A 17,757-nucleotide genomic window follows, 5' to 3' on the forward strand; every position below is an offset into this window, starting at 1 on the left:
CTGGAGGAAACATGGCACCATCCCGATGGTGAAGCATGGTGGTGGCAGCACCAGACTGAGGTGAAGGTTCACCTTCCAACTGGACAACGACCCTAAGCACACAGCCAAGACAACGCAGGAGTGGCTTTGGGACAAGTTTCTGAATGTCCTGGAGGGGCCCAGCCAGAGCCCAGACTTGAACCCGATCGAACATCTCTGGAGAGACCTGAAAATAGCTGTGCAGCGACACACCCATCCAACTTGACAGAGCTTGAGAGGATCTGCAGAAAAGATTTGGAGAAACTCCCCAAATACAGGTATGCCAAGCTTGTAGCATCATACCCAGTAAGACTCAAGGCTGTAATCACTGCCAAAGGTGCTTCAACAAAGTACTGAATAAAGGTTCTGAATACTTATGTAAYTGTGATATTTCAGTTTTTTTTAATGCATTGGCAAAATTTCTAAAACCTGTTTTTGCTTTGTCATTATGGGTTATTGTGTGTTGATTGATGAGCAAAAAAGACAATTTCATAAATTTTAGAATAAGGCTGTAACCTAACAAATTGTGGAAAAGGTCAAGGGGTCTGAATACTTTTCCGAATGCACTGTATGTCTTTGATGTCATGACTGGTACCAGTTTTGAAGTCACCAATGACATATCAAAACATGTAAATTAACAATTATTTTTTTCACTGATATTGATTACTTTACGACAACGTACATTTTTCATATCATGAGAAAGTAGTCCAATGTTTTCCTGAAAAAGCTCAATGGATTTATTCTGGTCAGCCTGTTAGCTCAAACAATGCATTTAGCCAAAAGGTGGAGTTTCCACTTTGAGATTAAATGAGGTATGGTACTTGCTCAACCTCTGAAAAGAGGTCCAGGAGGTATCCTTATCTCCCCARCAGAACTGGCAAYCAGGGACTGGCAGAGATTAGTCAACCAATCACTCAGCCACAAAACGTGTGCATCCCAAATGGCACCAGATTCCCATTATAGTGTACTAATTTTGACCAGGGYCCATAAAGTAGTGCACTAAATAGGCAGTATGGTGCCATTTGGGATGTTACCATGGCTTTCCTACTCTCAATGTGCCTGAACTGAATGAGAATCTTTCGGCTTCCCACATTGCAATATTAAGACAACCAGTAGGTATAGATGTCTACAGGTTCAAGAAAACAACTGTTTCAATTATTTGTATTGCTTTGTAAGAAGTGAGGCAGAAAAGGGATAAAACACCCTGTGTACATATTTATCTGTACTTCTACCCTTTGTCAAACTAGCAAAGAAGTAGGTAATTATAGGAAGGTGCTTTCATAGTGTGGGTAGTAGCCTACTGTGCATAACATAAGACAGTGATGCATTCATAAACTATTACAGTCACCAGTACTATAGAGGGTTTTCCCTAAGACAGCAGGTAGCTTAGAGGTTTCCATTTGGGAAAATCTGTTGATGTTTATTTTACCAGGTAAGTTGACTGAGAACACATTCTCATTTACAGCAATGACCTGGGGAATAGTTACAGGGGAGAGGAGGGGGATGAATGAGCCAATTGTAAGCTGGGGATGATTAGGTGAACATGGTGGTATGAGGGACAGCTTGGGAATTTAGCCAGGACACCAGGGTTAACACCCCTTCTCTTACAATAAGTGCCATGGGATCTTTAATGACCTCACAGGACACCTGTTTAACATCCCATATGAAAGACAGCACCCTACACAGGGGAATGTCCCCAATCACTGCTCTGGGGAATTGGGATATTTTTTTTAGACCTGAGTGCCTCCTACTGGCCTTCCAACACCACTTCCAGCAGCTTCTGGTCTCCCATCCAGGGACTGACCAGGACCAACCCTGCTTAGCTTCARAAGCAAGTCAGCAGTGGGATGCCRGGTGGTATGCTGCTGGCATTCCTTTAACTAGGGCACTTAACCCTAGTTTGCTCCAGTGGTGCCGTACTACTATGGCTGAACCTGTAAAACAACASATTTAACTGAACCTATCCGGTGTATGTGACAATAAAACATAAATATTTTATTTTTAAACAGAAATAGATTTTATAAAATACTTTATTTTTGGACTATTGTCCATTATTCATCCAGGGTCCTATCCTCAGGAGATTCCCTGTAGTCCCACAGTGACGTTTAACACATTACTGGTGCAGCACTGTGTAATGTGCTTGGGTTTTGGCCCCTGAACCCAGAGACACCAATTTCACTGAGATGTATCTGCTGCCTCACCCCCACCGAGCAGCACTGGGAGTCTGGAGATGTGTCCCAAGTGGCACCCTATTCCCTATGTAGTGTACTAGTAGTAAAATATATAGGGTGCCATTTGTAACTTCACCATGCTTAAAGGGATATTAAATGTCAGCTTTTAATTTTTTACTCATCTACCAGTAGGTGCCCCTCTTTGCGAGGCATTGGAAATCCTCCCTGGTCTTTGTGGCTGAATCTGTGTTTGAAATTCACTGCTCGACTGAGGAACCTTACAGATAATTGTATGTGTGGGTTACAGAGATGAGGTAGTCATTCGAGAATGTTAAACACTATTATTTCACACCGAGTGCGTTCATGCAACTTATTATGTGAATTGTTATTATGTGAATTGTTAAGGACATTTTTACTCGTTAACTTATTTAGGCTTGCCATAACAAAGGGGTTGAATAAGACATTTCAGCTTTTCATTTTTAATGAATTCTAAACATTTCTAAAAACATAATTCCACTTTGACATTATGGGGTATTGTGTGTAGGCCAGGAACACAAAATCTAAATTTTATCCATTTTAAATTCAGGCTGTAACACAACAAAATGTGGAAAAAGTCAAGGGGTGTGAATACTTTCTGAAAGCACTGTACTTTACTGTGACTTTACACTTTGCAGTTCCCTTGGATATTTGAGTATATAAAATGCAGAAAGAATGAGATGGGAACCAAACGATGTAATTATAAGGCTTTTAAACTGGAGCGGCACGGGAAGCTCTTTCCTGCTCTTTCCTGGCCCGCATTCTTCCAGCTAATGGTGTAATTTACTCTGGAAACGAAAACAAATAACTGTATTTTGTCACGCAGCTGCTTTTTTAAATTTGATTATTATTATATTTTTTAGGGGGTAGATTAGCTTTAATATTGCAGATAGATTGTGGGTTCTAACAATGTAATTGTCTGCATCATTTTCAATCCCCCGTATATTTAAAAATATCTTTATTATTTTCCCCTAACCCTACCACCCCTCCGTAGCTGCTTAGCTAGATTTAATATCTGTCTCTTTCTCTGAACTCCATAAGAATGAACTGACTTGATAGAAGAGAATGCTTACTCATAACAAGCCTCAGTTGATCAGTTTGAAAGCCAAAGATGCTAGATAGAACACTTGTGTATCTGAGGGTTAGTATTGAAGACTTGACAAGCAGGAACATTACAAGCCGACAGTTGCCTAGGTATTTAGTTCATCCCCATTCTGGGTGGATTACATGTGCATTAGCAAGATGTTCATTAGAATGCCTTCAGCTTTAATTCAGGTTAATCTGACTATACCCTCACAGGAAACAAGGACTGAACTGTATAAGCTTTCTGTAAGAGTTTAAGCTTAATGCTGTTAAATACAGTCGAGTGAATGCAATGCAAATACAGACATATTTCAAATGAAACATTTCCTTTCTGCGTACTACAATACCTCTAAAGACACTGTATTCTGGGAGGTAAATAACGTCTCTCACCATCTTGAAGTAGAGACATATCAGTTGATAATTGCAGCTTTCYTCCACCTGTCAAATACCACTACCTCAGATATCTCGAGACAGGATCCCCTATTACAGTGAGTCAGTCCCCTAGTTTTAGTTAACCATTAGGCTGAGTTGACATACTTTCTCTCTCCCATGCATTGCCTTCTCAACCTAATGAAATTTCACTATTTGCTCTTATTGTAGTGCACTGTTGACACTTTTTATCATTTAATATCACACAATCACAGCTACCCCAAACCCAAGCCTATTAGACATGGAGAATCACATGATGTACATGACATGCTAAGGGTCAAATCTGATATCACGTCATCATATTCCAGTGTGACTCTTTTAAAACTCCAGAGGCAAATTGGTTAATTCCGTCATTGTTAATGAAGCATGTTTAATGGAATAATGAAATTAGGCATGGCAAGGAAAGTGAAAAGCACCCGCTTCCCATCCAATGTGTGAGGCCTGACAGCTATGCATAATCTCATTTGCTAAGCATAATTAATAAAAAGTGGTGTGATTTTTCTCTAATGCGTACTGTCTTTCTTCAAGGGCAAGAGCAATGCTGAACAACTTGGATAGTTTCTAGCTGATGGTAGTGACAATAGGCAACGCTATTCCTCTAGATCAGAAGCAGTTCAAATCATTTGAGAACATTCGGATTCATTATTATCATACAGATCAATATATTACATGCACACTGTATATAATACATACATACAATGTATGCACAGTGGACCACGGTAACTGGCTAATGGTGCTCTTCTTTTTTACTGCCTTCTGGTTTTAAGTGCAATGGAAGCATGAAAGTTAATTACTTTGAATTATTGGTYACTAAGGTGACTCGCAATTGCCATCAGCATGTTATTCTTCCTTCTATCTGGTAAAAATAACACATCTGCTCAAAAGAAGTGTGAACTGATTGACAGCTCTTTGTCTATTAGCAGAAAATCATTGATAAAACAAAAGAACAAACTGCCTGGCTGTCCATACAATCTGTAAACAACTAGGAGACAACTAGGTTACATAGAACTAGTCAGATTGGCAGATTTTTTWAAATGGATTCCATTAAAAGGATGCCACCCCTGTGTGGAATATTCTGGTCTTATCTGCCACACCTTTCAATTACTCCAGTTTTCTAAGCATTCCCTCTGTGTTTGTTTTCTCTCCATCCCTTCAGCCAGCAGAAATCTAATCGACTTTCAGCTTTACTCATCAGATTTGCATTGTTACCATGAAAGTGTTTACTTCAGTCCATTTTTGGGCTCGGAATATATAGAGTTGAATATAAATAATATACAGTACAGGTATTTCATACACTGAATAAAAATATAAACCCAACATGCAACAATTTCAAAGATGTTMCAGTTCTGAAGTTACAGTTCATGTAAKGAAATCAGTCAATTTAAATAAATTMATGAGGACCTAATCTATGGATTTCATGACTGGGAATGCAGATATAGTGCATTCAGAAAGTATTCAGACCCCTTGACTTTTTCCACATTTTGTTACATTACAGTCTTATTATAAAATTGATTAAATAGCCTTTTTTCCCTCAGCAATCTACACTCAATACCCCATAATGACAAAGCAAAAACAGGTTTTTCAAAATKTTTKCAAATGTATATAAACATAAATTGAAATATCACATTTATATAAGTATTCAGACCCTTTACTCAGTACTTTGTTGAAGCATCTTTGGCAGCAATTACAGCCTCAAGTCTTCTTCGGTATGACGCTACAAGTACAAGCTTGTACTTTGCACCATTCATCTTTCCCTCGATCGTGACTAGTCACCCAGTCCCTCCCGCTGAAAAACGTCCCCACAGCATGATGCTGCCACCACGATGTTCATCGCTAGAATGATTCCAGGTTTCCTCCAGACGTGACGCTTGGCATGGGTTAACACATTGCCACAGGATCCCCAGAGAGAGATGTTTTTAAAAATAGATAGTTAGAGTTAGACAAACTTACATTTCTTGGGAGGGACATATTCAGGATGCTACCCTAAACAACATAACCTTCACTCCAAATCAAAACTCCAAACCTACAACCTGATTTTGGATGGAATTACTTGGAATGCTTCCTACACTCAAGGATTATTATTCCCAAACTATACATCAAATGCTCTGGCAAACAAGCAGAGACCTGAAAACCCCATCCAATCTGGAGTTGAGTGAGTAAWGCTTAGTCTGAAGCATTTTTTTACTTTCAAAAGCCAAGAARAAAAAATACATTACAATKATATATTTGACTTAATAAGGACTGAATKCTCAGGCTACCAAGCTATGCTAGGACAAAGAGATACAACTTCAATTAGCACTGACGTGTGAAACGAGAGGTGTCGAAGCCTTTGAGCCCAACAAATGGCAGGCTACCCCACCCAGATCAAGAGGCCTTGAAGCCCCCTCCTGCTGTTCAAAGACCATCAGCTGGCATTTTCTACAAGAAATCTGCCTCCAGAAATAAATCTTCTCCCAAGTGGGTGTGATACCTACTCCCATTGCCTGCTGCACTGCTGTTTGGATTCCACCTGGAGATCTGTTCACCGTCTGCCCTTGGCAGTCTCCCCCTGTCTGGTTGGCCAGTCTCCCCCTGTCTGGTTGGCCAGTCTCCCCCTGTCTGGTTGCCTGTCAGTGTTTTGAATACTGATGTTAACCTATCTGGTTATAACCTTTTCCGGCAAGACAAATCTTCCAACGGTGGGGGAGTGGCAGTCTTTACCAAGGATCACCTTCAGTGCTCAGTTGTCTCCACCAAGTCTGTCCACAAACAATTTGATTTGCTGGTTTTTATGTATTAAACTTTCAAATAGCTCTTTGTTGACTGTTGCTGGGTGTTATCGTCCTCCTCCTGCTAGGTGACCTAAACTGGAACATGCTTAGACCACCAGACCAGGTCCTAAAGMAATGGGACTCCCTAAATCTTTCTCAGATTATTACCAATCCCACAAGGTATGACTCCAAACACACAGAAAAGGCTACTCTTCTTGATGTTATCCTCACAAATAATYCTAATAGCGATCAGTCTGGTGTTTTCTGTAATGACCTTAGTGATCACTGTTTTACAGCCTGTGTTCGAAATGGCTGCTCAGTGAAACGACCTGTCCTGATTTGTCATAGACACTTGCTAAAAAACTTTAATGAGCAAGCCTTCCTTCATGAACTGGCCTCTAAAATGGTATAGAATCAGCTTGATCCCCTCTGTCGAAGACRCTTGGACCTTCTTTTTAATATTTTCAGTGRTATTGTTAACAAATGCCCCCATAAAGAAAATKAGAATTAAAAACAGGTTCAGCCCCTGGTTCGACCATGATCTTGCAGAGTTACTCCACCTCAAGAGTTGCATTTGGCGAAATGCTCGGCACACRCATACTCAGGCTGACTGGCTCTCGTTCAGGGAAATGAGAAATAAGTGCACTCAGTCTATCCGGAAGGCCAAAGTTAGTTACTTTAAGGAGCAGTTCTCTCTCTGTGGGTCAAACCCCAAGAAGTTCTGGAAAACAGTTAAAGACCTGGAGAATAAACCCTACTCCTCACAGCTGCCCATGTCCCTTAATGTTGATGATGTGCTTGTTACTGACAAGAAGCACATGGCTGAGCTCTGTGGTTCGGTAAGAAGAATGCACCTCTCCCAACAGGTCTGATTACTACCGCTGAGGGTTTAGAGCTTGAGGTAGTTACCTCATACAAGTACTTGGGAGTATGGCTAGACGGTAAACTGTCCTTCTCTCAGCACATATCAAAGCTGCAGGCTAAAGTTAAATCTAGACTTGGTTTCCTCTATCGTAATCACTCCTCTTTCACCCCAGCTGCCAAACTAACCCTGATTCAGATGACCATCCTACCCATGCTAGGTTACGGAGACATAATTTATAGATCGGCAGGTAAAGGTGCTCTCGAGCGGCTAGATGTTCTTTATCATTCGGCCATCAGATTTGCCACCAATGGGAACCTCCCCAGAAAGACACATCACTGCACTCTATACTCTGTAAACTGGTCATCTCTGTTTACCCGTCGCAAGACCCACTGGTTGATGCTTATTTATAAAACCCTCTTAGCCCTCACTCCCCACTATCTGAGATATCTACTGCAGCCCTCATCCTCCACATACAACACCCGTTCTGCCAATCACATTCTGTTAAAGGTCCCCAAAGCACACACATCCCTGGGTCCCTCGTCTTTTCAGTTCGCTGCAGCTAGCGACTGGAACGAGCTGCAACAAACACTCAAACTGGACAGTTTTATCTCAATCTCTTCATTCAAAGACTCAATCATGGACACTCTTACTGCCAGTTGTGGCTGCTTTGCGTGATGTATTGTTGTCTCTACTTTCTAGCCCTTTGTGCTGTTGTCTGTGCCAATAATGTTTGTACCATGTTTTGTGTTGCTACCATGTTATTGTCATGTTGTGTTGCTACCATGCTGTGTTGTCATATGTTGCTGCCTTGCTATGTTGTTGTCTTTGGTCTCTCTTTATGTAGTGTTGTCTGTCTTGTCGTGATGTGTGTTTTGTTTTGTTTTAATATATATATACATGTTTATCTTTTATTTTTTATATTTAAAATGTATTTGTAAAACATTTTGAAAATCCCAATGTAAATAAGAATTTGTTCTTAACTGACTTGCCTAGTTAAGTAAAGGTTAAATAAAATAAAAAAATGAATAAATAAATAAACATGTCTGGGGTTTCGCCTGGGGTTTTGTAATGTTTTGTGTGGATTCCCCAGTAACTGTCTGTCTCCGTTGTTGTGTTTCAGAGAGAACCAGTATGCTGTCATCCTTCATCAGCCCTATGAAGATTAGAGATACTGGGACAACAACATCAAAAGACGATGGAGACACTTCAAGTAATTGATTCATGTATTTCCCTTTCCATGCTATTCACTCACACCACATTTCAATCAGAGTAGCACACCAGCAATTTATCAGTTTATATTTTCAATTTACACCTTTTGCTAAGCTTTCCCATTTCGGTAGTTTGGCYTTTTCTTAAAAATCTCATCAACATAATGTGAAACTTGATAGCGGTTTCCTCAACTATGTTTGTTCTTGTCTTAATTGGGGAACAGATAGCAGCAGCGCTGAGGTGAAGGAGAATCGTCATAGCACAAACCAAGTAGAGTATTCCACCATACGACAACCTGCACATCATCAATCAGCTCTTTACACTGACATCCCCAGAGGTCTCTCCAGGACTACTGCTCTACAGAGGAAGCAGCCATTGGTGGAAGGAAAAGACAGTCTTCTCTATGAACTCCAGTTGATCTGTAAGAGGACGGCCCATTGCTTTACATCAGATAGCACCACGACTCCGTCTGCACTGTCGGTTGAGGGAGGAGCATCACGTGGGAGTGATGCAACCTGTCGGAAGACAATGAGGACTTCCTGGTCTGTCACAAAGAAGAACGCCCTTGTGCAGTTGAACGAGCTGAGACCAGGTCTACAGTATGAGATAGCATCCTGGACAGGGCCAGTTCACGCCCCTGTGTTCGCTGTAGGAGTAGAGGTGAACGGTCTCAGGTTCGAGGGCCGAGGCCCCACCAAGAAGAAGGCTAAGATGAGAGCAGCAGAGATGGCTCTTAGGTCCTTTATCCAGTTCCCCAACGCCCCTCAGGCTCACATCACCATGGGAAACCTCAACTTTATCAACACCACAGCACCAACAGACTTCACCTCAGACCAGGCCGTTCTCGTCCCTGACACGCTCTTCAAGGAGTTTGAGCCAGAAGCAAATGAAGACCAATTCCTTTACCACAGGACAGACGGAAAGGAGTTGCAATTTGAGGAGCCACCAGTGCAGGGAGATACACAACTCCTATACCACAGCCACAGGACAGGGGGAAAGGGACAGGAGTTGCTCTCCAGCATTTGTAACCATGGGAGACTAGTATGCCTGACCCTTGACCTGATGTCCTCAGCCAATCAGAAGAGGCAGAGGATCGGTTCTTCCATTGTTGAGGAGCTGAGGCCTGTGGCTCTGCTCAATGAGTTAAGGCCAGGCCTGAGGTACGTCTGCCTGATGGAGAGAGTGCGGGGCAGGCCGATCAGGAGCTTTGTGATGGCAGTGAGGGTGGATGGGAGGATATTTGAGGGCTGTGGGCGCAGTAAGAGACTGGCTCAAGCCCAGGTAGCAGCCTCAGCCCTACAGGACCTGTTTCACATCAGTCTGGGGCCTGAGACCAGCATCAGTCATACTGCCATCTGGGCCAAGAGCTCTCAGCTACCTCAGGTGGGTACCTTACCTTCACTGACTTACTGTATGAGTTCTGAGTTTAACCATATTCCTAACTCTGTTTTGTCTAGCTACGGGGGAGAATTCTTCAATATCAATTCATTTTGCAATCAGTACCAAGCCTTGCTTGCTGTTCAATGTCTCTCCTAAAACAATGACAATGTTGAGATGCAGGGTTTCAATTTGCTGTAATTTGGATATAACAATCACAGTGCATCAAGTTTTTGATTCCTCCATTTCATTCACATCCTCATTGAAGTGCCCAGGTTGAACAGAGTTATTGAACATGCCCTGTMCATTGCCTCTGTAGCTGCAGCATTGCCATCCATCCCATCTTCTAAATGGTCATACTGAATATATCTAAGAGGTGCTCAGACTGCCACCAAATGGAGTGTATCGTATCAATATGCATTTCATGTCCAGGAGCCTCAGGACTAAACGCTATCCTGGCTTGCATGCCCAACCACAGCAGCTTCACAACCCTGTTATGTCTGTCTGGCCTCAGAAAAGCTGCTCTTCATCTTTTGCCATGCTTTTGAACAGTAGAATTCAGACTTTTTTAGTGGCGGCCCCAAAATAATTTGGCCGAAGTTCTGAGGGCCAAATATTTTTACCAAGAATTTCTTGTGACCCCACCCCACACCAAACCTTAAAATCGTTAAATTGCAACAAATAACCTTCAATTCATTGCATTCTTATAAAAATGAAAAGAAACCAATACATACATTTACTTAACAAACATTTTTTCTTTTCAAATTAGCTTTTTCAAAACGTTTGTATAGTCACCTATAGAATCATCTGTACTCTTCTTTTTTTCCTCAAAAAAACATGTTTTTTTAATATCTGCTTGCTCTGCCCTCATATTTAGTCTCACATTGAAGTGTTTTTCCATTTTATTTTCAGGACAACTAGGGCTACAAGTAGAAGGCAATTGGACATTAACAGCCTTATTCACGAGTGGCAATTAAAAAAAGCTCTGCCAAGCAAAAACCTGATAAAAAAAATATTTATAAGGAGGCCATAAGTACATAAATTGTTTACTCAGTGACAGCTATGTGGATTTGGAGTTTGTTACAGCAACTGTGTGAACTTATTACAGTACTATAGACACAAATCCTGGGATTTCCATGACCTTCTATGTAGAAGAACCCCTAACCTTCTACATTTTACATTTTAGTCATTTAGCAGACATTCTTATCCAGAGCGAATTACAATTAGTGCATTCTTGTTAAGATAGGTGAGACAACAACATATCTTAATCGTATCAAGTACATTTTCCCTCAACAAAGTATTTATTAGCTAAATCAGTGCTTGTTGGGGGCGCCGGGAAAGTTATTTTAAGAAACTCTTCAAAGAGTACCTTCTAAGGACTCTTGTGTGGCTTGTGATAGTGCAAAACAGGTTACACGTGTCTCCGTGAGAGATGGATCACAATAGTTTGTAGCTCAAACCGTTCGGACTTTCCATACATTTTTGTAAGAAGAACCGTTTTCGGGATCCGCCATTGTCTCATAAATACCACTCTGGCTCAGCCCCTGTTAATCACACAGACGAATGGTTGGTATCAGCGTATGCAGAATAAATAGGCGAATCCAATGCAACAACCCATGAGTAAAACACACTATGTTTCAAAGGGGTTAGAAGTCCAGAATTCGCCGGTGTCACTGTGAGACTGTAGGATGAACATTATCATCACAGCCTATTGGTGATCAAGGAGGAGCCCCAGACTGAAGGAGATTGAAATTAAGAGGAGGTGTGAAGAGCATATTAATAACTATTTAATACGCTCATTACGCATCATTGCGCATGACCTTGTCCCATCGCCATTTAGACAATATCATTTCCCCTTTCTAGTCATCTCTCCAAGCTTGATATCAGGGCACGGGTGGGATGATAACTCCAATGATCATGTATCGTATATTTTATGTAAATTAAGTGGATTGGATGAGTTAGCCTTTTTTTATTAACTACTAAATATTGTCAATATAGTCTCATCATTCCCAGATATACTCTCAATATAATGCTAATCTAATACTGTATGTCTCAGGGAGAGTTGACAGAGAAGAAACCTCTGTCAGAGTCATTGAAAGCACTGCCACAGTGTGCGTCCCAAATGACACACTATTTCCTATATAATGCACTACTTTTGACCAAAGCCCATATGGGATGCAGGCTTGCGGCACGTCCACCACACCTGATGATGCATGGCAACTATTATCTGGTTGTTTTGGTGACTGTGATATTGACTTAGCAACTAGCGGGCAAACTTTTGTTTGCTCTACTGTCTGTTTATGTAGATGTGAATACAGCTGTTATCTTGACCATTGCCTGTTTGATTTGGAAGTAATCCGTTAACGTATGTGATTGCAGTGCTTTGCTGAGTCAATCTTCCAATTGGTGAGAGAGAAACACAGTCAGCTAGCTGACTGTTACTGCCCTACCTCCCACAGCCGTCACAAAGTACTGGCAGGCATCGTAATGACCAGAGGTAGGCTATGGACTCCGTCCAAACGGAACCCTATTCCCTGTACGTATATTAGTACTTTTAACCAGCTCGGGTCAAGTATTGCATTATGTAGGGAACAGGGTGTCGTTTGGAAGGCAACCATAATTACACTTTTCACTGACATTGAAATATTTTACAAGTCAAAATGAAAGAGAAATGGTGGATCTCTCTTTAATACAACTGTAGATACCAGCATCAAAATGTATGATACGTCGTAAATTATTCAAATGCCTTTGAATATAGGCCAGAAAATGTAATTAGATGAAGTTGTTTGTAAGGACATTTCCTGTTTGAGGCCAAATTACTGTAACTGATATCCCAAAAGACAAGCGTTGGCATGCACCCTATTCTATTCCCTATGCAGTGCACTACTTTTGGCCAGGACCCATGGGCTCCAAAGTAGTAAAAAAAAAGGCATTATATAGGGAATAGGGTATCATTTGGGACACGGCCAACACTCAAATCTGTTGTATAAGTGTACTGTGCAGTTTTGTTTGAGGTTGGTTAGTAAGAAACATTGTGTATTGTTCCCTGCCCAGGTTTTGACGTTAGACGAGGCCAGGTGGTGTCTCTGGGGACAGGGACCAAGTGTTTCAGTGGAGTGTGTGTCAGTGACCAGGGACGGACGGTTAATGACTGCCATGCTGAGGTCATCACCAGGAGGGCTTTCCTCCGCTTTCTCTACACCCAACTGGAGCTCTTCCTCTGGTAATATACTGTATATTATAAACTGGGTGGTTTGTGCCCTGAATGCTGATTGGATAACAGCCATGGCATATCAGACCATATACCACAGGTATGACAAAACAATAATAGCAATAAGGCGCCTCGGGGTTTTGTGATATATGGCCAATATACCACGGCTAAGGGCTGTGTCCAGACACTCCGTGTTGCGTCATATGTAAGAACAGCCCTTAGCCGTTGTATATTGGCCATATACCACACTCCTCGGCCCTTATTGCTTAATTATATACTATATACTGTACTGTAATATACTGTATTTATACTGTCATATACTGTATCTTTACACAAGGGAATGCATCCCAAATGCTACCATATTTCCTATATAGTGCACTACTTTTGAACAGGGTTCTGTGCTCTGGTAAAAATGTGTGCACTATAAAGGGAATAGGGTGTCATTTGGGACATAGCCAAGGCCTCAACCGTGAGGACGAAGTTGAAGAATCTTTGCTTGTATACTTTTACATTGAAGTTGCAAGTGTAACATTTTATATCAGCTGTTACCTATCTGCACTGATATTTTGGTTCCATTTTAAAAAGAGACACTTGTAAATGTTATTTTATGCCCATTTCCCATCACTCAAGAATCAATTTTGATTCTTGATTAACACATTGTACTAAAAGCCTTGAATAACTAAACGTGTTCCCATCAACGTCAAGTGCACAAGGATGATTGAAGTATAGAAATGTTTAACATAAAACACCCTTTTCATCTCAAAATACACTACATGACCAAAAGCATGTGGACACCTGCTCGTCGAACATCTCATTCCAAAATCATGGGCATTAATGTGGAGTTGGTCCCCCTTTGCTGCTATAACAGCCTCCACTCTTCTGGTAAGGCTTTCCACTAGATGTTAGAACATTGCTGCAGGGACTTGCTTCCATTCAGCCACAGGCGCATTAGTGAGGTCGGACACTGATGTTGGACGATTAGGCCTGGTTCGCAGTCGGCATTCCAATTCATCCCAAAAGTGTTCGATGGGGTTGAGGTCAGGTCTCTGTGCAGGACAGTCAAGTTCTTCAACACCGATATTGACAAACCATTTCTGTATTAACCTTGCTTGGGCACAGGGACATTGTCATGCTGAAACAGGAAAGGCCTTCCCCAAACTGTTGCCACAAAGTTGGAAGCACAGAATGGTGTAGAATGTCATTGTATGCTGTAGTGTTAAGATTCCCTTCACTGGAACTAAGGGGCCTAGCCCAAACCATAAAAAACAACCCCAGACCATTATTCCTCCTCCACCAAACTTTACAGTTGGCACTATGAATCGAGGCAGGTAGCGTTCTCCTGGCATTCACCAAACCCAGATTTGTCCGTCGGAATGCCAGATGGTGAAGCGTGATTCATCACTCCAGAGAACACATTTCCACAAACCCATTTCATGAAGCTCTCGACTAACAGTTCTATTGCTGACGTTACTTCCAGAGGTAGTTTGGAACTTGGTAGTGAGTGTTGCAACCGAGGACAGATGATTTTTACAGCACTTCAGCACTCGGCGGTCCTGTTCTGTGAGCTTGTGTCTCCTTCCACTTCGCGGCTGAGCCGTTGTTGCTCCTAGACGTTTCCACTTACATTTACATTTACATTTAAGTCATTTAGCAGACGCTCTTATCCAGAGCGACTTACAACTTCACAATAACAGCTCTTACAGTTGACTGGAGCAGCTCTAGCAGGGTGGAAATTTGACGAACTGACTTGTTGGAAAGGTGACATCCTATGACTGTGCCACATTGAAAGTCACTGAGCTCTTCAGTAAGGCCATTCTACTGCCAATGTTTGTCTATGGAGATTGCATGGGTGTTTTTGATTTTATACACCTGTCAGCAACGGTAGTGTCTGAAATAGCCGAATCCACTAATTTGAAGGGGTGTCCACATACTTTTGTGTATATAGTGTAGATGTATCTGGGTGATTAGGCTGCACGTGACAATTTATTTGAAAGTTCATACTCAGAATGATCAGAACAACATGATTTCCTTGTTTAGTAACCGGCCAGACAGTTTGGAGCAGTCCATCTTTGTGCGAGACAAAGAGTCTGGGTACAGACTGAGAGATGGTATTCTGTTCCATATGTATGTGAGCTCATCGCCCTGTGGGGACGCACGCCTCAATTGCCCCTACGAGGTAACAGCTACACGTAAGAAATGTCAACATTTTTATTTCAATTTATATCATTCATACTCGCAGTCGACACGACTGAATTAAGCAGAATCTACAGTTACATTAAAACAATAGTTTAAAACGCTCTACTTTAAAATGATCTGCCTGTACTGTGGTTCGTAGAGCAGGTTTGCATTTGTTGGTGCTGCATCAGTTGTCTACTCCCTCAGACCACAGCTGGCACAGATTTGTAAGGAAGTTACGCTGCCATCTGAGGATGAAGATGGAAGGCGGTGAGGGTACACTTCCTGTCAGCGTACGGAGAGCCAATCAGAAATGGGAAAGGGGGTTGCCGAGGGAACCTCCCGTCACCATGTCCTGCACAGATAAAATGGCCAGGTGAGCACCAGCTAGACAGTGACGACTTTCACTGAGTCACAAACGTATAACATACTGAACAAAGGGGGCTTGTCTCTCTCCCTTTGTTCCAATGGTAATGTTCCAGGCTTGTGTCTCAAATGGCACCCTTTTCCCTATATAGTGCACTACTTTTGACCAGGACCCAGTGGCTCTGGGGAACAGGGTGCCATTTGGGACGCAACTCCTAGTCCTGCTTGATCTCTAGCCTTATTGCTTGTATCTCCAGGTGGAATGTTCTAGGTCTCCAGGGCTCTCTCCTGTCTCACCTGGTGGAGCCAGTGTACCTCCACAGCCTCACTGTGGGCAGCCTGTGCCACACGGGTCACCTGGGAAGGACCATGGCACGACGCATGGGGCACATCGGCCCCATGTCCTCCTCCTATAGACACAACAGGCTACTCCTCGGCTGTAAGTCACCCAGATCTAAGAGAGGATAACATAATATGGTTACTTCAGATACAGTATTTAAGTTCACATTACTTGTCCAGGAGTCATTTGGCAGTGACCCAGGGTTAGAGACCTGACAAAGAGAAATGTTAGGAGGAGGAAAGGTCATGAGGTTATTCTGTTACCTTGCCTGGTGGAGAGGTTCAGTGAGGACCACCTGAGCGTGACTCTGTTCTAGAACTAACACCTTGTTCCTCCAGATGGTCCTCATGGTCCTGTCTCTTCCACTATGCCTCTGTGCTGGCTCATGATGTGGTATCTGAAGAGTGCATGTTAAGTATGTACCTGTACCCCTCTGCTCTCCTTCCTGACCCCAGTCTGGTCTCTGTGTGGTCTCCAGGCCTCAGCAGCAGTGAGGGTCGGCAGCCAGGGAAGTCCCCCAGGTTCAGTGTGAACTGGAGTGCTGGAGACGGRGAGCTGGAGGTGCTGGATACCTCTACAGGCAGGAGGAAAGACTCAGGGACACCATCCAGACTCTGCAAGAGATCCCTCTTCACTCGTTGGGAGAGACTACACCACCAGGTTAGTCATGAACAGGGAAGCTATTCAGTATGCTTTACCCAGAACCAGTGGAGGCTGGTGAGAGGAGTACGGCTCATAGTAATAGCTGGAATGGCAAAAATAGAAGGGTATCAAACAGGATGCCGTTCCAGACATTACTGTGAGACTGTCCTCTGAGCCACCAGCCACCACTGCCTGCAACCCACACTGGCAACCCTGAGTCCACACTTTGATACTTATGTTTTACAATGCCATCCATTGATACTTCCATTATGCTGTAAGCAGAAGCTCTAATGTATGTATTGGAACTAAGGCATGTGGTCTTTTGTATTACTGCAGTGAGGAAAGAGGTATTAACAAACTATTTGCCTACTGCTGATAGTGGAAAAGGCTATACTTACAATGGAGATGCCATCCATCTTTGTTCAATTGCACTCTGCTGGCTCACCAAGCATTTCTGTCTCCATTTAACACTCCTCATTATGAATATGTTTTTAAAGTACAGTTTCATTTCCACTGTGAAATTAAATATGTATGCCGGTGCGTTCCATTGTTCCAAATGTCAGTGGTTCCATTTTGATGACAGTAGAGAGTCATAATTATTTAGAAAAGCATTTGAATAGCTTCCCACAGAAAAGGCTTCCTGCACTCAGTATCACATGCAAGAATAAACAGTCATCTACTAATACATCCTGGCTGTACTCCATTAAATATGTGTGAGACAGACAGAGGCAGAGAGACAGAGAGAGAGAGGCAGAGAGACAGAGAGAGAGAGGCAGAGAGAGAGAGGGCAGAGAGACAGAGAGAGAGAGGGACAGAGAGAGAGCAGAGAGAGAGAGAGAGAACAGGGACAGAGAGAGAGAGAGGAAAGACAGAGAGAGAGGCAGAGAGAGGCAGAGAGAGAGAGACAGAGAGAGAGAGAGACAGAGACAGAGAGACAGAGACAGACAGAGACAGAGACAGAGACGGAGAGAAGAGACAGAGGACAGAGAGAGACAGAGACAGAGACAGAGAGACAGAGACAGAGGAAGAGAGAGAGAGAGACGGAGAGACACGGAGAGACAGAGAGAGACGGAGAGACAGAGAGA

At 42.5% G+C, this 17,757-nt stretch overlaps 1 protein-coding gene across 2 annotated transcripts in view; it reads left to right on the forward strand.

Moving 5' to 3' along the window:
* LOC111956344 (double-stranded RNA-specific editase B2-like) overlaps positions 1–17,757 on the forward strand; it is a 35,365-nt gene that overhangs the window by 13,325 nt on the left and 4,283 nt on the right. For both annotated transcript variants that reach the window (XR_011474632.1, XM_023976803.2), the window contains exons 2-9: positions 8,473–8,562; positions 8,785–9,944; positions 12,318–12,435; positions 12,993–13,161; positions 15,187–15,338; positions 15,532–15,700; positions 15,948–16,129; positions 16,509–16,690. Coding sequence is in view for 1 of the 2 variants with exons in the window: in XM_023976803.2 (XP_023832571.1) it covers positions 8,473–8,562; positions 8,785–9,944; positions 12,318–12,435; positions 12,993–13,161; positions 15,187–15,338; positions 15,532–15,700; positions 15,948–16,129; positions 16,509–16,690 (2,222 nt within the window). In the remaining variant the exon portion in view is untranslated. The remainder of the gene's footprint in view (positions 1–8,472; positions 8,563–8,784; positions 9,945–12,317; positions 12,436–12,992; positions 13,162–15,186; positions 15,339–15,531; positions 15,701–15,947; positions 16,130–16,508; positions 16,691–17,757) is intronic.

The sequence above is a fragment of the Salvelinus sp. IW2-2015 genome, linkage group LG32 (assembly GCF_002910315.2).
Source record: "Salvelinus sp. IW2-2015 linkage group LG32, ASM291031v2, whole genome shotgun sequence".
NCBI classification, from domain to species: domain Eukaryota; kingdom Metazoa; phylum Chordata; class Actinopteri; order Salmoniformes; family Salmonidae; genus Salvelinus; species Salvelinus sp. IW2-2015.